The sequence below is a fragment of the Panthera tigris genome, chromosome A2 (assembly GCF_018350195.1).
Source record: "Panthera tigris isolate Pti1 chromosome A2, P.tigris_Pti1_mat1.1, whole genome shotgun sequence".
Taxonomy (NCBI): Eukaryota; Metazoa; Chordata; class Mammalia; order Carnivora; family Felidae; genus Panthera; species Panthera tigris.
The window spans coordinates 146,691,786-146,716,376 of NC_056661.1; the positions used below are offsets into that span (position 1 = coordinate 146,691,786).

At 49.9% G+C, this 24,591-nt stretch overlaps 1 protein-coding gene across 5 annotated transcripts in view; it reads right to left on the reverse strand.

Moving 5' to 3' along the window:
- PLXNA4 (plexin A4) overlaps positions 1-24,591 on the reverse strand; it is a 586,108-nt gene that overhangs the window by 101,555 nt on the left and 459,962 nt on the right. For all 5 annotated transcript variants that reach the window (XM_042972611.1, XM_042972629.1, XM_042972638.1 and 2 more), the window contains one exon: positions 3,113-3,213. In XM_042972611.1, the coding sequence (XP_042828545.1) occupies positions 3,113-3,213 (101 nt within the window). The remainder of the gene's footprint in view (positions 1-3,112; positions 3,214-24,591) is intronic.

Below are 24,591 nucleotides of genomic sequence, written 5' to 3' on the forward strand. Positions count from 1 at the left end.
ATCCCAAGCAGGTTCCGTGCCGTCAGCACAGAGCCCCATGCGGGGCTCGAACCCATGAACCGTGAGATCGTGACCTGAGCTGAAACCAAGAGTCAGATGCTTAACCCACTGAGCCACCCAGGTGCCCCCCACCGCCCCCCGCCGCAAATGTTTTTAAAACAGAGACCCACATAGAGCACAGTTATGTACTGACTGGTTGACAGACATGCTGTGACCAGAGGCTCATAGGAACCCAGCCCCGGGAACCACCCCAGGAGCTATGGATCGGTATTCTCTGATTTGGTGTTTGTGGTGACTTACAGAACAGACCCACCATGAGTAATGGGAGCTGCCTATACTTTCCAACCCCCCATAGCACTTGCATTTGCAAAGAGTGAGAAGTAGACTTCAGTGATTTCCATCCCCGTCGTCCTTCTAGGTCCCTCCTGGCTCTCCCACGCCTGTTCTCACCGTGGCATTTTGGGCAAAAGGAAGAGCTGCCAGCAGCTCCAGCAGCAGCCGCCGCCGCCGCCGCCGCCGCCGCCGCCGCTCAGTGCTGAGCAGCACAGAGACAGCCCTTCCCCTGCTTTCTGAGAACGTGTGCCTAGTAAGGGCTGTTCCCACACGACACATACGAATAAGATATGTAAACTTCAAAGGAAGATGGGATGCCAGGTTAACAGAGGTGAGGGGGATCCAGCAGGAGCATCTAGCACTCAGAGGAAGGCAGTTTGAGGCTGGGATGCCCATGGGAAGGGAAGGATGCAATTTAAGTGGAACCGTCTGGACGATCAATGGGGGCTGACCGAAATCACAAGCGGCAGGGCGCCCACACCCAGGGGCTCTCAGTCCTTTCCCAGCTGCGTCACGATTCCTGCCCCACCTCCCGCCTTACACTGCCTAGCATTCCACAGTGCATGGCATGCTTTCGCCATCGGGATCTCATTTCATTCTCCAGTGACCTGGTGAGGTGGGTGAGACCGGCACTGCCATCTCTAATTCACAGATGAGCTGGGCTGCCCCAGATTGCTGCACAGCTGGGCGATGTGGAATTTGGCCTTGGTGGCAGATTCCCAAAGTTCACGCCCATGGCTGTTTTCTTTAAGGCCACATTCACTGAGCATAGAGCTGCTGGCTTCCCAGTGCAGACTGATGGGCTCCTTCATGAACTGTCCAGATTTCTCCTTGGCCCCAGTTCACCCCTGTTTTCTGCCACTTGACAGGAGGCAGGTACTATGTTTCTGAAGGAGAAACTGAGGCCATGCAGGAAGTAATTTCTGGTCCCTCCTCTTCTTCTTCCTGTTTGGCTCAGCTCTGGGGATGGGATGCAGGGGTACTCACAGTCTCTCTGCTTCCTTCTCAGAGCCTCCGGGTCCCTCTTCCTCATAGGGCTTAGCGCTATGTGGGGTGGGTCAGTCTCTCTAGGTAGGATCAAAGCTGACATGGAGACCTGTCTTCGGCTCCCCCAGGCATAGAGTGTCCAAGAGGGGCCGGCTTTCCTGATTTGTCCTTGAAGGAAGCCAGGTGTGAGCACCCCACGCCAGGAGCAGCTGAGCCACCCTTGGCTGAGAAGAAAGCCAGCTGGCCTAGGCCCCAAGGGAAGCAATGGGTCTGGAACACGGTCCCTTTCTGAGAGGACTCATTGTGGGGGAAAAAGGAAATGACTTCCCTTCTGCCTTGCAAAGTACCATTTCGGCCACTCCTCTGTGCTGATCAGAGCTGATCTGAATTCTGAATGCAATCTCCCCCGTTCTGTTACGCCGGCCCCTCTTGGACTCTGCTACTCTCTGTTACCATACACACATTTGAGTACGTCCCCACCCCCAGTTTCCAGTCATCTCTCAGTTATGTGGGTCAATGGGTCTCCATTTCTTCCCACCATAATACACATGAGGGATTTCAGACCTTCCCTCAAAGAGCAGAAGGACTCATTATGCATGAGCCTGTTCCCCAGGGATGGGAGGGTGACCACTCCCTTGGAGAGGATGTACACCTAAGAGGACACTTCTCACTTTCAGAAGCATTCCTAAATTCTGAGCCAGCATTCCTGCAAACAAGATCCTGCCCACCCCCCACCTTCTCACAGTTGAAAATGACCAGAAATGGTCGTTGGTCACACATAGTTCAGAGACTTCGCAGGAAGACTAAAGCCTTTCTCCTTAACGTGTAACACTTGTGTCCAACACGAACATGTCTGTTTCAAGTGTTGACTAGAAGTCTGGGGTTCCAGCAACAGTAGTTTAACTGGGATCAAATTCCCTCCGAGTGGGGCCCAACTATTTTTGGCTTCTCCAGTCAGCAATGCTAAGGGTCTTTGGATCTCCAAAGAAGTGCCTTTAGTTCCCTCCATGTGTCTGGGTTGGTTGTCTATGCCCTGTATCCCAGTCCTCAGATCAGTTATCATTTACCTCCATTGTATATACTACTGCCTTCTCCCGGCTTCTAGAGAATACCGTGGAACCAGCACTAAGGGGAACATAGGGAGAACACCCAGCGCTTGGGACGGGGCTTCACTGGCCTAGTGACCCCAGGCCCAGGGTCCCCTGACAGCCAGATGAGTGCATGGACAGCAGAGGGAGGGTCTTTGGGTGCTACACACTCAAAATATACCCCTCAAATACCAGAAGTTTTTTGGGGGGGTGGATATTGAAGAGTGTTATGTGGATGTTGAATCACTAAATGGAGAGTATGTATCTCGCACATGATTTTGTGGCTTACGTGAGCCTTGAGAAAAAAGTCCAATCAATGCCTTTTTCCTGGTGTTCAGTCCTGGAACATCAGTCCACAGCCACAGTCACAAATATCCAGGAACCTCCCTCCAGCCCTCTAGAATGTTACTACCCTTGTGATCCCATATCCTAACTCATCATCATTCCCAAGCTGATATTTGCATATATTTCTTATGGGAATTTGGCAATTTAAAGTGAAGTCAGAACAGAAGAAGGGGATAGGATTTGCAAAGGATACAAAAAAGGCAGAGTAAGAAAAGGCAGGGAGAGAAGAGAGATCAAAGGGAAGGAGATTGGTGACAGGGAAGGCGAGGAGGAAGAGGATTATGGGAGGGCAAGGGTGGGGGGTGGGGTGGGGAAGTAGGAGGCAGGAGGAAGATGCCCAGTGGTACTCAGGTACTCACATGTTGTGGAGCACACACCAGCCGCAGTGGGGATCACCAGAGCCAAGGCACTCACTGCAGCTCCGATACTGACCACAGGACTCCACAGGGACTCTAGTGAGCTAGGACAGGAGGACAAGAAAAGGGTGATTAGGATTTTGCAGAACACCCAGCGTTCACCAGGAAGAGACACTATTCTATGAGATATATCACCTAAATCATTGCAGGAATGTGAAGAGGTCCAGAGCTCCAGAACCGGAAGGGATCTTAAAAAAAAAAAAAAGAAAGTTTATTTATTTATTTTGAGAGAGAGAGAGAAAGAGGACACACGAGTGGAAGAGGGGCAGAGAGAGGGAGAGAAAGAGAGAGGGAGAGAGAGAGAATCCCAAGCAGGGTCCTCACTGTCAGTGTAGAGCCTGATGTGGGGTTTGAACTCACAAACTGCCAGATCGTGACCTGAGCTAACGTCAGATGCTTAACTGACTGAGCCACCCAGGAACCCCCAAATAGTATTTGAGCAGGTGGCCACATAAGCATCCAGGGGAGACAGCCACCTGTGATTCTCTTGGGAGTCTTTGAAAACAACCTCCTTAGAATTCATATAAATTGTTATGAAAGATATTTATATAGACGTATTTAAACTTTCCCACTGTCAAAACCCCAAAATATCTCTACAAACATCCAATCTATGACCTACTGACTTATAATATTAATATTATTATTAATATAATAAACCCAAATGTTTATTCTTTCTTCATTCTTGTTTTTCTTTCTTTCTTTCTTTCTTTCTTTCTTTCTTTCTTTCTTTCTTTCCCTCTCTCTTTCTTTCTCTCTCTCTCTCTTTCTTTTTCTTTTTCTCTTTCTTTCTTTTTCTTTTTCCCTTTCTTTCCTTCCTTCCTTCCTCCCTCCCACTCTTCTTTCTTTCTTTCTTTCTTTCTTTCTTTCTTTCCCTCTCTCTCTCTTTCTTTCTCTCTCTCTCTCTTTCTTTCTTTCTTTCTTTCTTTCTTTCTTTTTCTTTTTCCCTTTCTTTCCTTCCTTCCTCCCTCCCTCCCTCTCTTCTTTCTTTCTTTCTTTCTTTCTCTCTCTTTTTCTTTCTTTCTTTCTTTCTTTCTTTCTTTCTTTCTTTCTTTCTTTCTTTCTTTCTTTCTTTCTCTTTCTTTCCATACAGTGTTCTGCCTTCTTCTTGGTTCCCCTCCTTTTGTTTCATCATCTGTGCGGTCCCAGAGAGCACACAAGCCAAATCCAAGACTCTTCTCGTTCTTGTTCTCCATGCCTGTGACCTCACCTTGTAGCTGTTAACCTGCCCTCTCTCTTTCTCATGCTGTTGCCCAACTGGCTCTAAAGGTGTTTCATTCTGGTGCCTTCATAGAACAGCCTTTGCTACCTCTCCTCCTGCGCACACCCTTTTCATGACTGGAGGCTTCCTCTCCAACCCCAGAACCTTCCACTCGCTTTTGCCAGCCACTTATTAATGTAAAATGCTCCACGTGACGTTTCTGCCTAGCCCAATTGCTTCCATAGCCTGCACACTTGGAAAGATCTTTTGCATTTCTTTGTTCTCCAATGTAGCTTCGCCTGGATGTCTTTTTACATGACTTCTCAGGGCCTGGTACATAGGAGGTACTTAACCACGATACCCAGGATCAAATGAATTTTAATTTTCTTTCAATAGCCTTGGTCTTTATTCTCTAGTTTGCCAGTTTCTTCCTCACAAAAAGGTTTTTTTTAATCATCCTTTTCTATTTGGGGCACCTTTTTATCTCAGCAGAAGACTTCTTACCTAATTTTTCAGCTTGTGCTAAGAGAATTTGATGTGGCCGCCCCTTTTTAATTTTTCGCCATCAGACAACAGGCACCAAGAAGTACAAACCACACCGACCTGACCGAGCCTCCGTGTTTCATAGGCAAATGCACAGGCTGCGTCCCCTGCTGCTGCACGGGCATCTGACTCCCTAAAATGATGTACACTTGGCAGGGGCTACTTGTAGCTCACGCACAGGCCAATTGGCACCAGGGTCTGCTCAATTAGTCTCAAGACTGTCTTTTGGAATTAATTAATAATTAAACCCAAACCCCATATGATCGCTCTTCCCTTTCCACCTTCATTTACTTACTCCCTTTATATACCTTCTTGTTTTGTTTCCTCAGGTGCCCGCTGAGCCATCTTACTGACCGTGTGCTGCATTTTTACTTCTTCCTAGTTACCTGTTGGCCTCCTCCTCCCGTTCTTCTAGCTTTGCCCTTGGCCTTTGTGGCCCTCTCAGACATCTTTTGGCACTCGTGGGATTTTATCTTTCCCGTTATTAGTGCTCATGTAAGCTGCAGGGGCCACGCCTGAGCTCTGCCTACATGCAACCTTCCCATTCTTGGAATTAATTCTGACAATCAATTTCGTACAAATTACCCTGCTGGCTCTACACCTAGCCAGGAACTTACCCTATTCCTATTGCCTCTTTAATGTCTCTCCTCATCCCTTAAGTGGGCACAGACATGCTGTTCACGTAAGCATATAAATAGGGGTTCCCAGCCCAGAGTACCTGGACTCCCCGGAATCCATGAGTGGTAATAAGGTCCTCACGCTATTTTCAATATTTCCCAAAGCGTAATGGAAATTGGATTGTTGCTGTTTTCTTTTTTGTGTGCATACTCGGTGATGTATGTCCCACATTAAGAATAGGAAATATATTATTACTTAATAAATGCAGCTTGTTTAGCAGGCAAAAATCTTTGAAAACATGATGCCTAGAGGGGAAAAAGTAATAAAAGGGGCCATAGATGGTGAAAGTTGGTAACACAAGTACGTAATAATGTTTTCATGTGTTCCAGATGCTTGTCTAGCACTCCATATTTTGCATGGGCTTAAGGAGAAAATCATGGCTTGTTCAATCAAAAGCATTTTCTTGGTCTAAACTTAATTAATATCCTCCCCAGTTTCTCCCATTGACATGTTCTATAATCTGTCTTAGATGGATGGGCCATGGGGCTCTGGGGGTATGCCAGCTGCTTGGCGAACCTGATGTTCTCAAAAGGCTTTGCATTCAGATTTCTAAAAATATCTTGCAACTGGTGTTTAATAACGCCAATACCTAGAATTATAAACTCCTTCCTCTCCCCATTTTAAATGAGAGTGATTTTAGTTTGGTTGGAAAGAGTGTAGGAGCCCACAGAGTGAGATTCAAATCCTGACTCCACCATTTACCAGCAATGAGGTCCTCCTCTCCCTCTGGGTCTCATTTTCCCTCGTCTTTAAACACGGAGATAAAAATCTCCCTGCACCTCCCGAATTCACGGGATTTCCCAGAGCACAGATCACCTGATAGGTGTGAAGTTGCTTTGTAAACACACAAGGACATTATAAGTGACGGTTATTATTGTCATCTTTGTCCTTAATGTCTCGTTCTTTGTTGCACTGACACATTACCTCTCTACCACACCACAGGAAACTGCTCCGGCAGGTTTCCCTGGACCCACGAACTCCACCAGGAGTATAGTAGGCCAGGAGGAATTTTTCTTCTTTAGCACCTTGATATTACTGTTTCCTCCTTGAACTGTGCTGTCTGCCCCTAACCAGCAGCCATCACTTCATCTGGGATGAAACTCCGGGGCAGCCCTGCTTCCTGGACTTATTCAGTGCTTTTACCAGATACTGTAACAGACTTGTCTTTTTCTCTGCTTTTCATCTAGATAGATCCCTGTGGGACAGGGGCATAAGTCCTTCCTAGGCAGTTATTATGAGACCCAGCTTCTCTCGACCTTTTCTTTTAGGATCTTTCTATGTATACACTCAGTCATTTTTGATTACTCTCCTGAGCTTTATCTCGTTTCTTTTCCCCCATTCTTTCTAAAGTGTGGATGCTATAGACCAGGCAAAAAGGTTACCATTACCTGAGAGGTAGTTGTCACTCACCTCGCCTTTCCCAAGGAAGGTCGGTCCTGGGAAACCTTCAAAAGCCCATTTTTCGGCAGCATTCCCCAGAACGGCCAACCCCTTCCAGACTGACTCTACATCTCCCCATCTATACGACTGCTTTGCCTCACTCCCCACCCCATGGGTAATTCTGGAAAGCATCAGAAAACTTTCTGACACTTGAGGTCCCTTCTGAAAACTAGACGGAATATCCATCATTTATCTTGGTGCGATTCTATACCCTCATGGCTCAGGTTACCTTCCGCACCTTGCTGGGAAGCTGTACGGGTGCCCAGGTGGCTTCCGAGCACCGTGGCATTGCGATTCTTTCCCCCCAAGTCCCCAGATTCTCCGCCCACATCTTACACCAAACAAAGCCGCCTCTCCCTTCCCCCATCGTCGGCTCCTCTTCTGACCCTGGAACACAAACCACTCCAGATGCAGAGCCACACGATTAATTAAAACCACCCCACGCTGATTAAAGTCTTAAGCTACAGTGCCAGGCATGCTAATTAACTGAGTGAGGGAATTCAGACCACAGGAAGAGGTGAGAAAAGAAAGTCATGGAGGGGGGCTTCCGCTCGGAGAACAAATCAGATGGCGATGTGACCCAAGCCATCCTAGTGATGGATGGTCTCAGACACCACAAAAGATTGAGGTTTGTCCCCTGGTCACCGGACTCCAGGAGAGGTGTTGATTGATGTGTCTGCACGAGCTCCCTCGCTGCTTCTAAAGACAGGAGCCCCACCACCTTGCAGAACCTCTGTGCGTGCCTATGCAGTGCTGGGGGAGAGTGGGGGGCTCCTCAGGCAGAGGGGTTCAGACAGGGCCGGCACAGGGTCGTCTTTGCATATGCCACTGGGTTTGTGCAAAGTCCTATGGGGCAGCATAGTAGTGGTGCCTCAAAAACCTAAACATAAAATTGCCACACGATCTAGTCATTGCCCTTTTGGGTACACACCCCAGAAAACTGGAGGCAGTGACTCAAACAGATATTTATTGACCCATGTTCATAACAACATTATTCACAATAGCCAAAAGGGGGAACGCAACCCAGAGCAACCCATAGCCAAAGCAAGCCAACAGACGAATGGATAAATGAGTGTGGTACAGATCGACAAAGGAATACAGTCGGCCCCCTGCCCCCACCCCTCCCATCCACGGTTTCAGTGACCCACAGTCAACCGCAGTCTGGAGGCAGATGATCTCCTTTTCTGATGTATGATCAGAAGGTCAACAGCTATGTCACAGTGCCTACGTCATTCACCTCACTGCATCTCATCATGTAAGCATTTTATCATGTCACATCATCACAAGACGTACAGTACAATAAGAAATTTGGGGGACAGAGAGACCACATTCGCATAACTTTTATTATGCTATATTATTATAATTGTCCTATTTTATTATTCATTATGGTTGTTAATCTCTCACTGTGCCTAACTTATAAATTAAAGTTTATCATAGGTATGTATATGTAGGAAAAAACCAGGATATCTAGGGTTTTATTATCCATGGTTTCAGTCATCCACCAAGGGGTCTTGGAACATATCCCCTGTGGATAAGGAGGGACTATTATAATATTCAGCTTTTCAAAAAAAGGCAATTCTGACACATGCCACAACACGGATGAACCTTGAAAACATCGTGTTAAGTGAAATACGCCAGACGCAAAAAGACAACTATTTCTGGTTAGACTAATAAATTCATGTGTATAAAATATTCTGAGATCCTTGCATGAAAAGATTGGCATATTACCCTTTTCAATTTAATCTCACATGGACAAAATGGTTTCGGATGAATATCTCTTATCATGGACTGTGATGTAACTTTGATCTGTCATTCGCAAGCTCTGGGCCTCCATTTCCTGATTTGGAAAAATAATGTCATAGCTTTGTTCTACCCAGAACCCTTTCTCACCTCCCACCTCATCCAAGAGGCACGGGGCAGGGTCTCGGAATTCAAACTGGTCTTGTGAGGTCAAATGGTCTCTGATTTTATAAGATACTCCGGTTACTGCTTTGCCTCTACTTTGGCACTTCTCATTTGCCATTATGAGCAGGAAACACCTGTGTGCTGGTATCTATCTCTATCTACCTCTATTCCTCCCCCCCCCCCATTACCTTTCTGACACTCACATTGGTTTTCTTCGCCCTTTTGCCCCAAGGTAAACTTCCCTAAATCATAGAGCATAGCTTCGTCTGGGTTTTAAATACTATAAATAGAATCATCATCTCTATTCTCTCACCTGTCCGGCCCCACGAACAAAGCCGTGAATGTATTAAAACAGTGGCCTGGGATAGAAAGATAAGGACTGACTGAGACAGAGTGAAGGAGCCCACACAGGACTTCAGCTCATGGCCTTGACCTTGACAAGCTTCCGTACTCTGATCAAGAGAGCCCACCGCCTGGAGCGGCCAGGCCCTGGGTGTGCTCAAGGCAGCTGGGGGAGTTTTCTTGAGTCCTGGCCCCCGACTGTCTAGACTCTGCTCGGTTTCCCTGATATCGGGAAGATGCTTTCTTCTGGCAGTCGAGTCCCACTCCGCCTGTTGCTGTGAGCGCCCCAAAGGGAGCCTGCTGCTCTGTGGATTGCATTCAGACACGTTCCATAGACACAGCCTACCGTCTCTGTGCATAGCTCTCATTTCTTTAAATATTTGACACTCTCGTCGAAATGTGAGTTATTCCTCTGTCTCTCCTCTTATAATTGGATGCCAATGCTGCCGTGCCTATGCTGAGTCTGATGGTGGGGGTTAATTTAAATGTCCGAGAGTCTCCTTAAGTACCCAGTTTCCTTCAAAATTGTCAAAAAAGGGGAAAAAAGACGCAAGAGGACCCATTAAGAAACTCTGAAGGGCTGCTGCAGAGCTATCAAGCTGTGCAGGGACTGTGCCTGGTGCCTGTCGTCCCTGGTGCTGTCCCATCCATCCCCGTCCTGTCCTCCTGTCTCTGAGCAAAGGAAGTAGAGCTGGGAAAAGCCGGTCCTTTTCCAGAACATTAGTAACTCGGTAATCCATATGGATCTCAGCATCGTGGTCTTGGGGCGCCCCTCCAAACCTCTCCAGGGCCCTTTCTTTTCTTTAGTGGCCTCTGGCTGCCTTTCCACACTTCACTTCTACTGACTTGGGGCCATGCCACGGCTGCATAAGAGCTCTTGTCTCCTGTGATGACCTCTGACCCCCTCACTGCCAAGGCTCGAACCTGTGGTGGCTGAACGCTGGCTCAGGAAGCTGTGTTTATTTCAGGTCTTGCCAGGTGCCCGGAACACAGTCACTCACATCCTCTTTGCTCAGAGATAGCAGTTATGTCTGACCTTGGCAGGCTGGTCAGAGAGGCTGAGGCCAGGAGGCTGGTCACAGGCTATGGCAGATCGTGTCATGAGTCCCAACTCTTCACTGCCCTGAAGTAGCCTCCTACGTCCCCAGGGCCCTACCTACCTGGCCTCACGGTAAATGGAGAGATAGAGTGTACTTCCAGGCCCTTGTCCTTGGGCTTGGTCTCAGGACCTGATTTGGTCAACGGGATGACAACAAGCACAAGGCAAAGGCTTGAGATGTGCCTCTGTGGTTGGCCTTGCCCTCTTGCGTTTCTGTCATGGCCATGAAAAGAGATTCCCATGTAGCTGCTTCTCCTTCAGCCAAATGAACCCGTGTGGAGCAGACCTGAGCCCAACCCACAGACAGAAGACAAGCCCAGCTGGTGCAGAAGCTTGAGCCAGAACCACCCAGCTGAGCTTAGCCCAGATCAGTTGACATGCAATGGATGTGCAGGTTATGGGAGTTAATGCTTATTATTATCTGCTACTGACTTTGGAGGTGGTTTGTTACACAGCTCTTTTATGGAAATAGCTAACTGATACACAGATGCTGGCCATAAAGTCACATTAGGGTATAAAGGTCCTGTGACAGGTAGAGGGGAGAGGGTAAATGGAGGAGGGAAAGGTTGCAGTGTGGTACTTTCTACTTTCTTCTCTTTTTATTTTTTTAATTGTTTATTTATTGTTGAGAAAGAGACAGAGCGCAAGCAGGGGAGGGGCAGAGAGAGAGGGAGGCACAGAATCTGAAGCAGGCTCCAGGCTCTGAGCTGTCAGCACAGAGCCCGACACAGGGCTTGAACCCATGAACTGTGAGATCATGACCCGAGCCAAAGTCAGATGCCTAACTGACTGAGCCATCCAGGTGCCACTCTACTTTCTTTTAAAAGCTGGGTCTAGGGGCACCTGGGTGGCTCAGTCGGTTAAGCGGCCGACTTCGGCTCAGGTCATGATCTCATGGTCCGTGAGTTCGAGCCCCGCGTCGGGCTCTGTGCTGACAGCTCAGAGCCTGGAGCCTGTTTCAGATTCTGTGTCTCCCTCTCTCTCTGACCCTCCCCTGTTCATGCTCTGTCTCTCTCTGTCTCAAAAATAAACAAATGTTAAAAAAAAAATTTAAAAGCTGGGTCTAACATCATAAATGAATCTTCCCAGTATATTCCATGCTGACCAAGCTCTCCTAATTCTAGGACCATAGATCTATAGATCTCAGGGAGGGCCAGGCCCTGGGCAAAGTACCAGAAAAGGCTCTGGAAAGAGAATGTGGTTCTTCACGTGTGGACAGCCGGCCCGGAGCACAGATGCTCAAAGGACCTCCCAATGCTGGCCTCCTGGCTGCCCTAGTGCCAGGAGATGGTTTTATCTGCTCAGCAGCAATAAAAGCCCCTCAGGAATGGGTTGCCTTGAACTTTGCAGGTTCTCCTGCTCATTGCTCTCGCCATGGGGTGAATCCAGCAGGGGTCTCCCCCGATAGCAGACTCATGCACAGGGTCAAGGGCAGCAGCCCTGGCCGTCAGCATTGTCCCCACCTGCCTGTAGGCAGGAGTTCTGGGGTCAAGGTCGTCGAGGGCAACGTCAAGAACAAGGGCAACAGCCTCAGAACACGAGGCTTGGGAGCTGAAGGCCCGAGCTCTAATCCATTCCGGGTGTCTGGATAACCCTGAACAAATCCTCTCCCTCGTTACACCTCCCCTGACTGATTTCTAGACAGGGGGACCCAGGCCTACTCTGCCTAGGAGAACCGGTCGCAAAATACTACTAATACAAATGGTCTGGGAAGCTCTTTGCAAATGAAAAGTAGCAGATGTTGTGGAGGGCTGCAATTTGCTGCTATTAATAAGTATAAATGCCTAATAGGAAGCCAGTTTGCTCTGGGAACTCGGACAGCCAAGGAGCGAGTGTTGACGCCGGAATCATCAACATATGCTGTTCCTCATTAGCAAACGGCAGTAGCTGGGCGAGGAGCTCTCAGCGTGATTTCTGCAGAGCCTCCAGAAATCACCCTGTCCTCCGCCTCCCCGTGTGGGCCACACCACAGTGGCCAGTGTTTGTTATTAACCAGACCCCTCACCAAGCGAGAGAGCCATCCCCGTCTCAGGTGCACAGATGGAAGAGCCACAACCCAGAGAGGCTGAGCACCTTGGCCAAGGTCACACAGCAGGGCAGTGGCAAAGGCAGAAGTTGAAAGGCAGCAGGGTCAGCAGCCTGCCATCAGGCTCCAACACACCGACTCCCCTGCTGCCGCCCCTGGGGATTGAAAAACCTCCGGTACCTCCACTGAACCCCGGTTCTCAGGTTGAAAGTTTCCCAGTATAGCAGGCTTCTTGCTGGAAGCCAGGAAAGGTTGGCTAAGTTGAGGGGCTGAGGGCCCCTCCGGAGGGCAAAGAGGCCCATCATGGAGTAGCAGCCCTAGGGAGACCTGTAGTAGATCTTAGTGCAGCCTTCCTCCTCCAGGGAGACTTCCTGGCTCCTTCCAATGTGGTTGGAGAGAAAAAAGGGAGTTTGGAATAGCTTTATCTCAGTGCTGAGTGAGAAGCAGAGATTTGGAAGAAAGATAGATAGGGGTGTGAATCCTGGATCTGCCCCTTCCTGTGTGACTTGAACAGCTCATCCTCTCCGAGCATCCCTTTCCTCATCTGAGGACAACGAAGCACCCTGAAGGGCTGCTGCAAGGATTAATTGGGGGGATACACAGGAATGTGTTAGTTCATTGCCAGTAACAACTTGGTCTGTTGTTCCAGCATCTCTCCCAGATAAAAGGCTCCCCTGAGGGGTGTTGTGAAGTCCTCTCTCTTCACCTTTCCACACCTCGTGCCCAGCTCAGGCACGGCAAACGAGGATCCGTAAGCGAGAGGGTGAAGGGTCACATGAATGAATGAATTTGGTTCCTGTTAAGCTCATGTTCCAAGAACCCTATGGAATTAACTGATCTGCCCATCATGGCTCTACCCCAAAACCCATAATTTCTGGAGTATTGCCGCAAGTTCATCTCTTAAAGGTCAACTTCTCTCCCCTCTCTGGACTATTATGCTCACATTCACACAATGCTCTATTTTTTTAAGTTTATATATATATATATATATATATATATATAGAGAGAGAGAGAGAGAGAGAGAGAGAGAGACAGTGTGAGTGGGGGAGGGGCAGAGAGAGAGTAAGAGCGAGAATCCCAAGCAGGATCTGCACTGTCAGCACAGAGCCTGATGCAGGGCTTGAAATCACAAAACTGTGAGATCGGTACCTGTGCCGGAATCAAGAGTTGGATGTTTAACCGACTGAGCCACCCAGGTGCCCCGGGAGGCAGGACTTCTAGAGCTGCGGTATTGCAAGGCATGAGTTTTCCCAGGCAGGTCAGTTCAGTGCATTTGACAGAGGAGACTGGTGGCTGCACCCACATGTTACCCTGAGAGCCGCCCCGTCACCATGCTGGAGAGAAGGTACCCAGGATGGGAGGAATGCTCTGGCATTCACAGAGTTAATAAGCTGGAAGGGACCCTGGGAACCCCTCATTTTTCAGATGAAGCTCAGTTGTTGTAGGGTCTGTCCAAAGCCACATGGCTACCAACACTATTCTGTTGAGACCCTATTCTGATACAGACTCCTGCCCAAGATGTCTGCTCTTGACCTAGCTTCGAGGTCAGGGCTGAAGGAAGAGGCAGAGCCTCTGGGACCCATACCACTGGGGACTGGGAGCCTCCCTCCCTACCCCCAAGGCCAACAGGTGGGAAGGAGCCTTTTTCCTGGGGATCAAAGCGCTCCCATTCCAGCCATCTTTCACCAGGCGCTGCTGACGGAGGCTACAGAGGCCACGGTCCCATCTGAGCTGGGACTGGGGACCTGCTGGTGTGAGTTTCCTAAGCCCAGCCTGCTCAACGGAGGTCTCTGTTTCAGCAGCCAAGAAGAGGGAGGGGGAGGGGCTGGCACGGCGACACCTCTATCCAGGCCCCTGCAGCTGAGCCAAGTGAGTTCTGAGACATATGCCGAGGCCCTCTGGCTCTCTGGCATGACTCTTTGTGGGAAGCGGCAGGGCAGACCGGGCAGGCACTCCCTTCTCCACCCAGCACCCAACCCTTCCCTCCAACTGCCTTCTGTCAAGGGTACTGCTGGCCAGAGTCCCCAGCAATGATCTGACTGCTCAAACTAAAGAGTGGTTGTGTGTGAATGGTACACTGGTGTGAATGGGCGCACGGCAGCCTGAGGGTGTGTGCCTACACGTGTGTGCCTGGTAACAGGTGCAGCATTTGCACACGGCGGTGGGCGGGAGTGTTCAGGGCCATGGGAGCATGTTTGCAAATAAACACAACTTTCCTTGCAGACCTTCCTGTCTGGGCAGGAGGCTCCTTTGGATAGTGGGCCAACATCTTCCTTCAAAAAGGAGTCTGACCCTGGGAAAAACCATGGGGCCCAAATGAAAGGAAATTGATATACCTCAGGGGCCTTCTAGGCCCCAGCATCTCAGGCAGTCAGGTGCTGCTGGCTTAAGAAGGAGGCGACAGAGGCCACAGGTGCCCCAAAGGAACCTAGATCCTCTTCCTCTGCCCTCACTCCTGCCTCAAGGCAGTCAAAGAACTCTCCCGGACCTATGAGAGACCCCCTGTGGGGTCAGGGGCCCTGCCTACTGCTGGGGAAAGAGGAAGATAGTCCTCTAATGTCTGAGTGTCCTTGGACATGGGTCCGCATGGGCAAATGTGTTTTCCTCATTAACAGATGATGCCCCGAGGGCATTCTGCACTAGCTCTGCAGATGTGAGAGGACAATGTCCATTCTTGCCTTTCTCTAAGTGGGACCACGCTATACCGGGCAGCCCAGCCATGCCACACCAGCCTTCGTGTGTCCAGGCAGCAAAGCTGAGGAGGTAAGGTGGCGCCTCCCGCATCCATCTGCCAGGAGCTGACCCCATAGCACTGTAGCTGTGGGTCATTTGGTTTCCATTAGGAGGTTCATCATTGAGGGGTGAGGGGTGTGGTAGTGGTAACTCATCCACTGCACATCAGCTGGGGAATCCGATCGACATCGGGCTAAGGCTTGAAACAGATGAAAAGCGGCTGGTCAGGGCTATCTTTAGATGGGGACTCAGGGAGAAAGGATTGCTGGCCCTGGGGTGGGGGTCAGGGGAAGGAGGCGTCCGCCGTTGGCTTGCGTGTACCCATTCTCCGTGGACGTGTGTGGGATGGCCTGGGGTGGGGGAGGCTAGGAGCCTCAGCCACTCCTTCTCCGTCCACTCAAGTCTCTGTTACAGCAACAGACAGCCCCCAATATCAAAATTTCATTACATATGACAGGTACGCTCGGCAGACGGAGGGCCTGGGAGAAGGATCTGGGTGTGTAGAACCCACAGGGGGGAGGGAAGTTCACTGGGGAGCCAGGCGGTGCGGCCGTTGGGGCCTGGGCTTGGTGATCTGAGGAGTTGCCATTCGGACTCCAGCTCTGCCACTTATTAGCTTGCACAGGCATTTAACATTCCCCAGCCTCCAAAAGGTTATGCAAACTAAATACTATAATACCGGTAAAATACTGCACACGGCTCCTGGACATCCTCACCAAACACGTGGCAGCTGTCACTACAGGGATGACAACCATGGCTGGTCCACGTTTTTGGTTTGCTTCTCTTCGGGGGCAGAGAGCATTCCCCTAAATGAAAAGTTCAACCTTGAAGGTTTCCAGGTATGTCCCTGGGACAGCTGAACGCTTCCGCCATTTGTTTACCTTATAAGTGGTGCTGGACAAGGAGTTAGGGCTTGAGGGGACTCTCAGTGGGACCTCATGATCTTATTCCTGACCGGCCAACCCCACCCAGTGAACCCCTCTGGTCCCCAGACCCACATTCCTGGCCCTAGGAAGGGGGGCTTGGCCCCACAGCCAGCTCAGAACTTTCCAACCACTTCCCTGCTTCCCCTTCCCCTTCTCCAGCTTTTCTGATAGCCTTTCCTGGGCTTTTGAACAGCAAGCGGAGGGCAGGAAGAGGAGGAAACCCCAGTGAATTTGTTTTATTGCCCACAGCACTGGGGAAAGTTAGGTGAAGCTAGGGAGCCGCTCCAGCTATTAGATGAAATGAGGTCAGGGTTATCTGCGGCCTTAATTTATTCCGCTTCTCCCCTGACCTCTGTGAACAGGCAGCATCAAAAGTTGGCTGTGGGTCCGGGACAGGAAATCGTGCTGGCTCCCGGCCAAACACAAGAGGCCACGCTGTGTGCCGGCACGTGGGTACGTTGGTTGGCACGGCATGCCTGGCAGGCCAGGGTCGGGCAGCGAGGCTCAGCGTGGTGGCGTTGGCACAGAGTCCAGCAGACCCTGCTGTGACAGGGACGTGAGGAGGCAGCCTCCAGACACGATTAAACACGGGGCGTTTGCTGAGTTTGCAAACAAACCTGCGGGATGCAGGACTGAGGCAGCAGCAAGGAAACAAATTGTGACAATTTAGGGCAGGTAGCATGCCATAAGTGGCATTCATTTGAAGAAGCTTTTCTACTCCATTAAGCCTGCCTGGGATGCTGCCGTAAACAGAGCTTGAGCTGGACCAGAGTCTGGGGCACGTGAGGGGGTGGTGTGGGGTGTAGGACTCCCCTCTCAGGCTCCCCATGTCACCACTTGCTGAGTGTGGACCACCCTCAGGGAGCCTCTGCAAGCCAAGGCGAGAATCAGGGTACATGGGAGGTGCCAGGGAGGAGGGGAAAGGCAGGGAAGTGGGGTCTAGGCTAAGGGGTTCCAAACCTAGCGGAGCTGTCTTTTTAAAAAATTTTTTTAAATGTTTAGTTTTGAGAGTGAGAGAGAGACACAGGGTGTGAGTGGGGAGGGGCGGAGAGAGAAGGAGACACAGAATCTGAAGCAGGCTCCAGGCTCTGAGCTGTCAGCACACAGCCTGACGCGGGGCTCGAACTCATGAACAGCAAGATCGTGACCTGAGCTGAAGTTGGACGCTTAGCAGACTGAGCCACCCAGGCGCCCCTAAACCTAGTGGAGCTTTTAACTAAAACCTAACTGTAATGCTTTTAGAAAACGCTGATGTCCAGGCCAACCTCAGACCAGCAAAATCAGAATTTCCAGGAGCCAGGCATCTATATTTTCTTAAAGCACAGTGCTTCTCCCCTCGGCCCCTACTGATGACCCTGATGATAGGCTGGCCTTAGGCACAGTGGCAGAGGAGTTGGGGTCTAAGGCTGATGTATTTCTGCCTTGGAGTCTGAGAGATGCAGAAGGTCAGAGGCTCTGAGGACAGAGACAGGCAGAGCAGGCATAACAATGATACTGGCTGCCGTACTTGGCTTTGCAATTTACAAAGCAATTTCACAGGCATGATTACGTGTGACCTAGCCGCCCCCCCTCCCCCCAACCCTGTGAGGAAGCCAGGTTGGGAAGGACAGCCTCCATTTTACAGATGAGGTCATCGGCTGGAGGAGGTTAAGTGACTTACTCACGGGCACACAGCCAGTGAGGGGCAGAGCCAGGACTCTGACACAGGACTCAGAACCTATGACCTATGACTGCTCCACGGCTGGTGTAGCCTCCTTTCTCCACTGGAATTCCCTCTCTTGCATGGGGCCAAGAGCCTAAAAGTCCCCAGCAAAGAGCAGTAGCTGCCTGAGCCGGATCCAAACATCATGGAAATTGATGAAGGCAGAATTGGGTTGGAGAGGTCCCATTTAAACATTGCTTAGAATTGCTCCTTGGCCAGCATGTTTCCATGGCAAGGTCTGTCTCAACACCCATGATTCTCATCTCCAAATATGGCTTTATCATCTCACGCAGGGCAGGACCCAAGACTATCACTCGGCATGGCACAGTGTCACCCTGGGAGAAGCAGGAAGGGGATGGTATACCTAACCTCCAGAGACTTTACCAATTATGGAATTGTTTCACTGGCTCTGGGGGCTGCAGACTTCAGAGCCTGCCTATGTCCTGGGGCGCTGCTACCTAGAGCTCAGTAGTGAATCCACATCCTGTCTTGGGGCTCAGGGGTCTGGTCCCAAGACAAGGAGCAGCCTGGGCCCATAGGTTGGCCAGAAGCCTGGGCTAACTTGAATTTCACAGCGCTCGCATGCCAGAAGTGGGTGGGTGACTTGTTTTTTTTTTTTTTTTTAATAATTTTTTAAAGTTTTTATTTATTTTACTTTGAGAGAGACAGAGACTGTGTGTGTGGGAGAGGGGCAGGGAGAGAGAGAGAGACAGAGAGAGAGACAGAGAGAGACAGAGAACTCCAAGCAGGCTTTGCACCACCAGCGTGGAGCCTGAGGCGGGGCTTGAACTCACAAAACTGCGAGATCATGACCTGAGCCAAAACCAAGAGTCCGACTGAGCCACCCAGGCGCTCCCGTGCGTGGCTTGTTCTGACCCAGATTTGCTCTCAGTTGCTCGGCTGTGGCCTTGGACCTGAGGGGTACCGTGGACGGGTTTTCATTGGCCTGGGTGATCTTGCCACCTGTGCTGACCCTGCAGCCTCTCTGAGGAAGGGGAAGTCTAGGAGGGTCCACCCTGCCCTTCTGTGCTGTTCAGTTCCTCCTGTCAACTCAGCTTCCTAAATATAGGGAGGACCCAGCAAAACCATAGACACCCAAAGGCTTCCTTGCCAGGACAAGCCTCAGTAAGTCCACGACTTGGGGATGGAGGGTGCAGTTGGAGAGGTGGGCATTTAAGGCAGAAAAGATGATGAGAAAGCTTCCTGACAGAGGTCCCATGGAGTCTCTGCAAGAGGCCTGGCCCGGCATCCTATTCACTTAGACTCAGCAAAACCTCGACAGGGTCTCCCCAACACCAGGGCTTCTCTGTCCTCTGGTCCTTCAAGGAGCAAAGGGAGTTTAGGGATGGTGCAAATCAAAGGGCATCCCGTGTCCGAAAAGGGAGGGCTGGAGGCAGAACGAAGCAGGTGCAGATACACGGGGGGTGGGGGGTCCCTCTTCCTGCCTGGGCAGTGCCTCCCTCCCTGCAGTTGGATCTTCCCTTGTCTTCTCCCTTTTACTTTTTATCAGAAATGGCCTGGCAGGGTCACAGATTCACACTTCAGCCTGAATGAGCTGTCCCTCCTGGTAGCGGCTGAAGGCTCCTTCCTGGGACACAGGGGATGGGAGTGAGAGTCTCCCGGTCCCCACGACCCCAGGAGGGGGTCCCTTCCCCACCACTGCCTCCACCTTCCAAATAGGCTTTTCCCCTCATTCTCCCATCTCCTCTTCCTTGTCCCCTGTGGCCAGTCTCCCCTCACATACGTGACAGCATGTGTCTAAAGCTTAGACTTTCTGTGATGCTTGGAAAGAGTAGCCACAGCCACGCAAGACCACAGCTCCAGGAATACATGGGGAGGACAGACAGGTTGCTGTGAAAGCCTGACTTGGCTGCTCAAACCTAACACAAGGAGCAAAGAATCCCCGCATTGGATGAGACCTTCAGGCCTCTGAATCCAGGCTTTTATTGGCTACGAGTACTCACCACAGCCATTTATGCAACATGTTTGCCAGTTACACCCAATGCGAAGGACAAATGATAAGGATTACGCACACCATTAAATGTAATCAGTTGTGACTTAGGAAATAGTTTGATGCAGAAGTAAACTGTGCTTATCTGTACCGGTGCCCTAGTTTACTGCTCGGGTACCATGGTAATCTACTCATAATTACAGAAACAAAGGACCGAGGGCATTCTTTACATTTCTTAGTCACTTAGCCTTCTAAAGAGGCCCCTCCTCCATCACTAGCAGACAGACACTGAGCCCTTTCTGAGTGCAAGGTGTGGGTTGGACACCTGTGGGATGAGGCGTCTTTCCGCCAGTCTGGACTCCCTGAAGTCTTTGTGCCTCTGAGTCTTGGGTCTTTTCCCTATGGTGGGTGGTATCCAGCTAGGTGGATGAGAAACAAACTATTCTTGCACATGGATGAGTATAGCAGCCCTATTCATAATCGTCAACACTTGGAAGCAAGCAAGATGTCCTTCAGGAGGTGAATGGATAAATAAAATGTGATAAAACCAGACAACAAGATATTATTTCACGCTAAAAGGAAATGAGTTATCAAGCCATGAAAAGACAGGGAGGAAGCTTAAATGTATTTTTACTAAGTGAGAGGAGCCAATCTGAAAAGGCTACATAATTATTAAAACCACATGGCATTCTCGAAAAGGCAGAACCATGGAGACAGTCAAATGATCAGCCACCAGAGTCACTGGGAAGCAGCACAGGATGAGGGACCTGGCGTGGAGAGCCAGCGATGGGCAAGGATGCAGAGTCCTGGGCCTGTACTGCCCCGGGATGGGCTGGAACAGAAGTCTGCTGCATGGACTTTGATGTGGACATGGGATTCACCTTCTTTCTCTCAACTGGGCCTTCCCCGGAGGGCGTGGTCAAGAGCAGCATGCACACGCGGTAATGCCAGCAACAGCAGTCATGTCTTCTAGATGTGCCCAGTTTGCGTGTTCCTGAGTATGCAGACACACTACCACCACCTCGAGGTTAGCTTCTGCCGCTCCCAGTGTCCTGTGTGGTGACCTGCCCTGGACTGGACGCACAGTAGCCCAGGGTGTCTCCACCATCTATGGCAGAGCCCTCGGGTTTTAAAATAAATAGCCCAATGTAGCCTCCAGGCACTGGGCTGTGAAGTGAGGATCAAGTGGGCACAGCCCCAGATGACTGAGGCAGCTGCTGGCTGGCCAAGAGCTGACCACTAAAGGAAACAGGCTCAAATGGCCCCTCTGAACACATCCTCTGGGTAGCATCAGCCCCGCCCTAGCACACAAGACATGGCTGGATTTCAGTCCCGAGAATCCCCTTGTGCAGCCCCCTTAGCTGTCCTTGTGCAGTGAACAACCTACATCACAGTATACTGTGGTTCTATGAACATGTACACACATAGTCCTAGGGAAATGAGTATATCAGGGATCCAGGAGACTCAGGGGACCCAGGTTGAATCCCAGCTGTGCCTTACCTCACCATGTGAGGCTGGCCAAAGATGTCAACCTCCCAGGGCTGCTGTTTCCTCACCTGTAAAATGAGAGGTTCTTCCTGCTCTAATAATCTAAGACATATGGGAAATTGAGAGCACATTTCCCTTTCTTTCCCTAGATTGCCCCCCTCTCCCCTCTTGAACTTGACCAGGTCCTTTCAGACCAGGCTGAAACTGAAAATCAATTTTAATTATAAAAATCCGTTTACTGTACTAATAAATCATCCTGGCCCTGGCTTGGTTGTGGGGAGAAGGTTACACCTGGAGCAGGGCTAATAAGTCACTCTCTCCCTCTGCCTCACTGCACCGAGGCTTCCCCCCTGCTCCAATATTCATCTCCGTCATTAGGCTGTGGATTATTAATGATTCCTTGAGCTGATGCATGGGAACCAAGATGCTCTGAAACACATCGTGCTGGTTGTAACTTGATTTCTAGCTGACCCCTTGACAGGAGACCCTGATGGGCCTTCCCCCCTCTTCCCAGGGATGAGGGGAGGCTGCATAATGGGGAGTAGAACTGTCCTTTGAAATGGCTTCTTGTCTGGGGGTCTAAAAGAGCCACTGACACAGACAAACAGGGAGAGACAGCACAGTGTTATACATAAATAAGGTTCCCAGGGCCATGAGTCTTTTAAATTAATTAACTGATCAATTACTATTGCTGTTAGAGTTATTCCTTATGTGCTCTAGGAGACTGGAAGCATCAGTTTCAGATGGGCATCTGGGGGCAAGGGAGAGACCCCATCCTGGCATGAGCTCAATGACATACCTAGAGAGGAAGGTAAAAGGTACTGGGTGTAAGGGGGCTTAAAGCATCAGGGTGCTGCTGGGCCCTAGAGGTCACTTGTCATCCGTGAACCCCTGGCTAAAGTCAAGGGTTCAAGTTCATACACATCCGTGTGGCACTACAGCCCGGGGCTTGGACGGAGTGGGGGAGGCAGCTAACAAGCAGCGATTTGCTCTTGGAACCAATTCCTTGCAGCAGTGAGACCAAAGTCTCACTTCCTTCCTGGGGAGCAGCTCATGGAAAGCCCTCAGTGTGCTTCCGGTAGAGCACAGAACTAAACCCTGAGACTTCTGTTCACGCAGCCTGCACAACAGCATTGATGAAGATGGTACGTCCAGATGGGAGAGAGAGGCTGAACTTCTCCCCTGCCCTCTGTCCCCAAAGTCTAGTTAGCAGAGATGGAAAACAGGAAGCTTGTGTGGAAGGGAAGCTGATATGGCTGACCCACCACTGGCGGGCCAGGGGCCACAAGCGGCTTTTAGAATGTGTTCCAGTCATGTAAATTCACTGCCATCCTGGCACAGGGTTACCAGCAAGTGGGCATGGACAGCATTTTGAACTGGCCAAGCCAGCAGCCAGGCAGCACATCGTCAGTGAGCAGGCTGGCCAGCTCTACATACTACTCACTAGATGTGTGCAAGTTCCTTAATATGTCTGAGCCTGTTTCTCCACTGTAAAACGGGGATAGTAATCCCTGCCTTGGTTGTTATGACAGCACTTCATGCAGTAGGTCTGCTTTGGAACATTTTATGACTCATCAGCATCCCTTCCTTGAAGACAGAAAGGAGATAACACGACCTATCAAATTGGCCATTTGCTTGCATTGATTTTGTGGGAGGGACAATTAAAAGTGACACACCAAATGAGAAATGTTTATGGAGTCATTGCAGAAGCATTGGATTTAACATCAAAAGACCTTTGGGGCACCTGAGTGGCTCAGTCAGTTAAATATCCGACTTCGGCTCAGGTCCTGATTTCACGGTTCGTGGGTTCGAGCCCGGCGTCGGGCTGTGTGCTGACAGCTCAGAGCCTGGAGCCTGCTTCAGGTTCTGTGTCTCCCTCTCTCTCTGCCCCTCCCCTGCTTGAACTTTGTCTCTCTTTCAAAAATAAATAAACATTTAAAAGATTAAAATCAAAAGACATGGGCTTGGGACCAACTGTGCCACCATGCCATCGGTTGTGTGACTTTTGAGAAGCCATTTGACCTTTATCATCTGTTATGTAAGATAATAGGGACTCTGAGAGCTGCTGGGCATGTTCAGTGAGATATCCTGTGGGAAGGACGCTGGAGATGGCAGGTGCTAAACAGACCCATGACATCATTTCATTTGCTTCCCCTGTCCCATTAGCAAAGATAATTTAGAGTTCTCCTGGATCAGGCTTTCCAGGGAGCATAAATGATAGTAACTATTAACTTCTCGATTCAGTTCTTTTGCTACCTTCCATTAAGGCTCCAGAAGAGAAATCATTTTTCTTTTTTCATCCACTCATCATTTCAGATATCCTGGTACACTGAGGTACAACACCGAGGAGGCAAGCACATTATAAAAAAGAAAGAACAAAAAAGAAAGAGGAAGAAAAAGCAACTAAGCCCAGGCATGGATCCCCACGCTGAAGAATTGGTTTAATTAAATTGAAAGCTCTGGTGCTCGTGGTAATTGTTATTAAGGAATCTACATCCCATCAGAACCCCGTCCCCTGGAGTTTGCTCCCTCTGCTTTCTCTGCTTTGGGTACTAAAATTGCTTCTATCTTTAGGCAGATGCAGCCACAGAGCCCAGAGATTATTGTGGGGTGACTGTCTGGTATGAGACTTTGGGGGCAGCAGCAAAATAACTTGATCCTGACCTCCTCCTTAACTTGGAGCTCATTCATTTCTTCTGCCAAAGGGCAACATATGCCCTCTCTCAGGGCTGGTTATCAGGGACACATAACATACGCAATGCTCGCTTTTGGAGTCCTTCTATTGTTTCTCTGTACATAAGGAGGATGGTTTCTAATGTCACCCACACCACCAGGTTCCTGATGCCCCTGAGCCACTGCCATCTGCTCCTTGGGCACCAATTGGCTGCAAAAAAAAATACCTAGTCTGTCCATTTTCTTAAGTTGATTTATTTATTTTGAGGGAAAGAGAGAGAGAGAAAGAGAGAGATTGAGAGAGGCAGAGAGAGAGGGAGAGAGAGAATCCCAAGCAGGCTCCACCCAAGGTGGGGCTCGATCTCACAAGCCATGAGATCATGACCTGAGCTGAAATCAACAGTCGGATGCTTAACCAACTGAGCCACCCAGGTGCCTCTAGTCTGTCCCTTTTTGATGCCACTAGAGCAACTAGATCCCAGAAGTAGATATAATAGCAAGCTTTTCATCATGCTTAAAACAATGGATACAAAAGGCAACCAGCAGGGGCAGCAGGAGATAGTTTGGTATAGTGGAAAGAGCCCTGGAGGAACTTAGGTTATGTATTAGGTTCTTAAATCCGGGAAGTCCTGGGTGGTAATTCTGAATTGCGCCTTGGTCTCAGCTAAGTCCGGCCTGATTCAGTCTGGCCTGAGTCTCCAGGGTTCAAAACCATTCT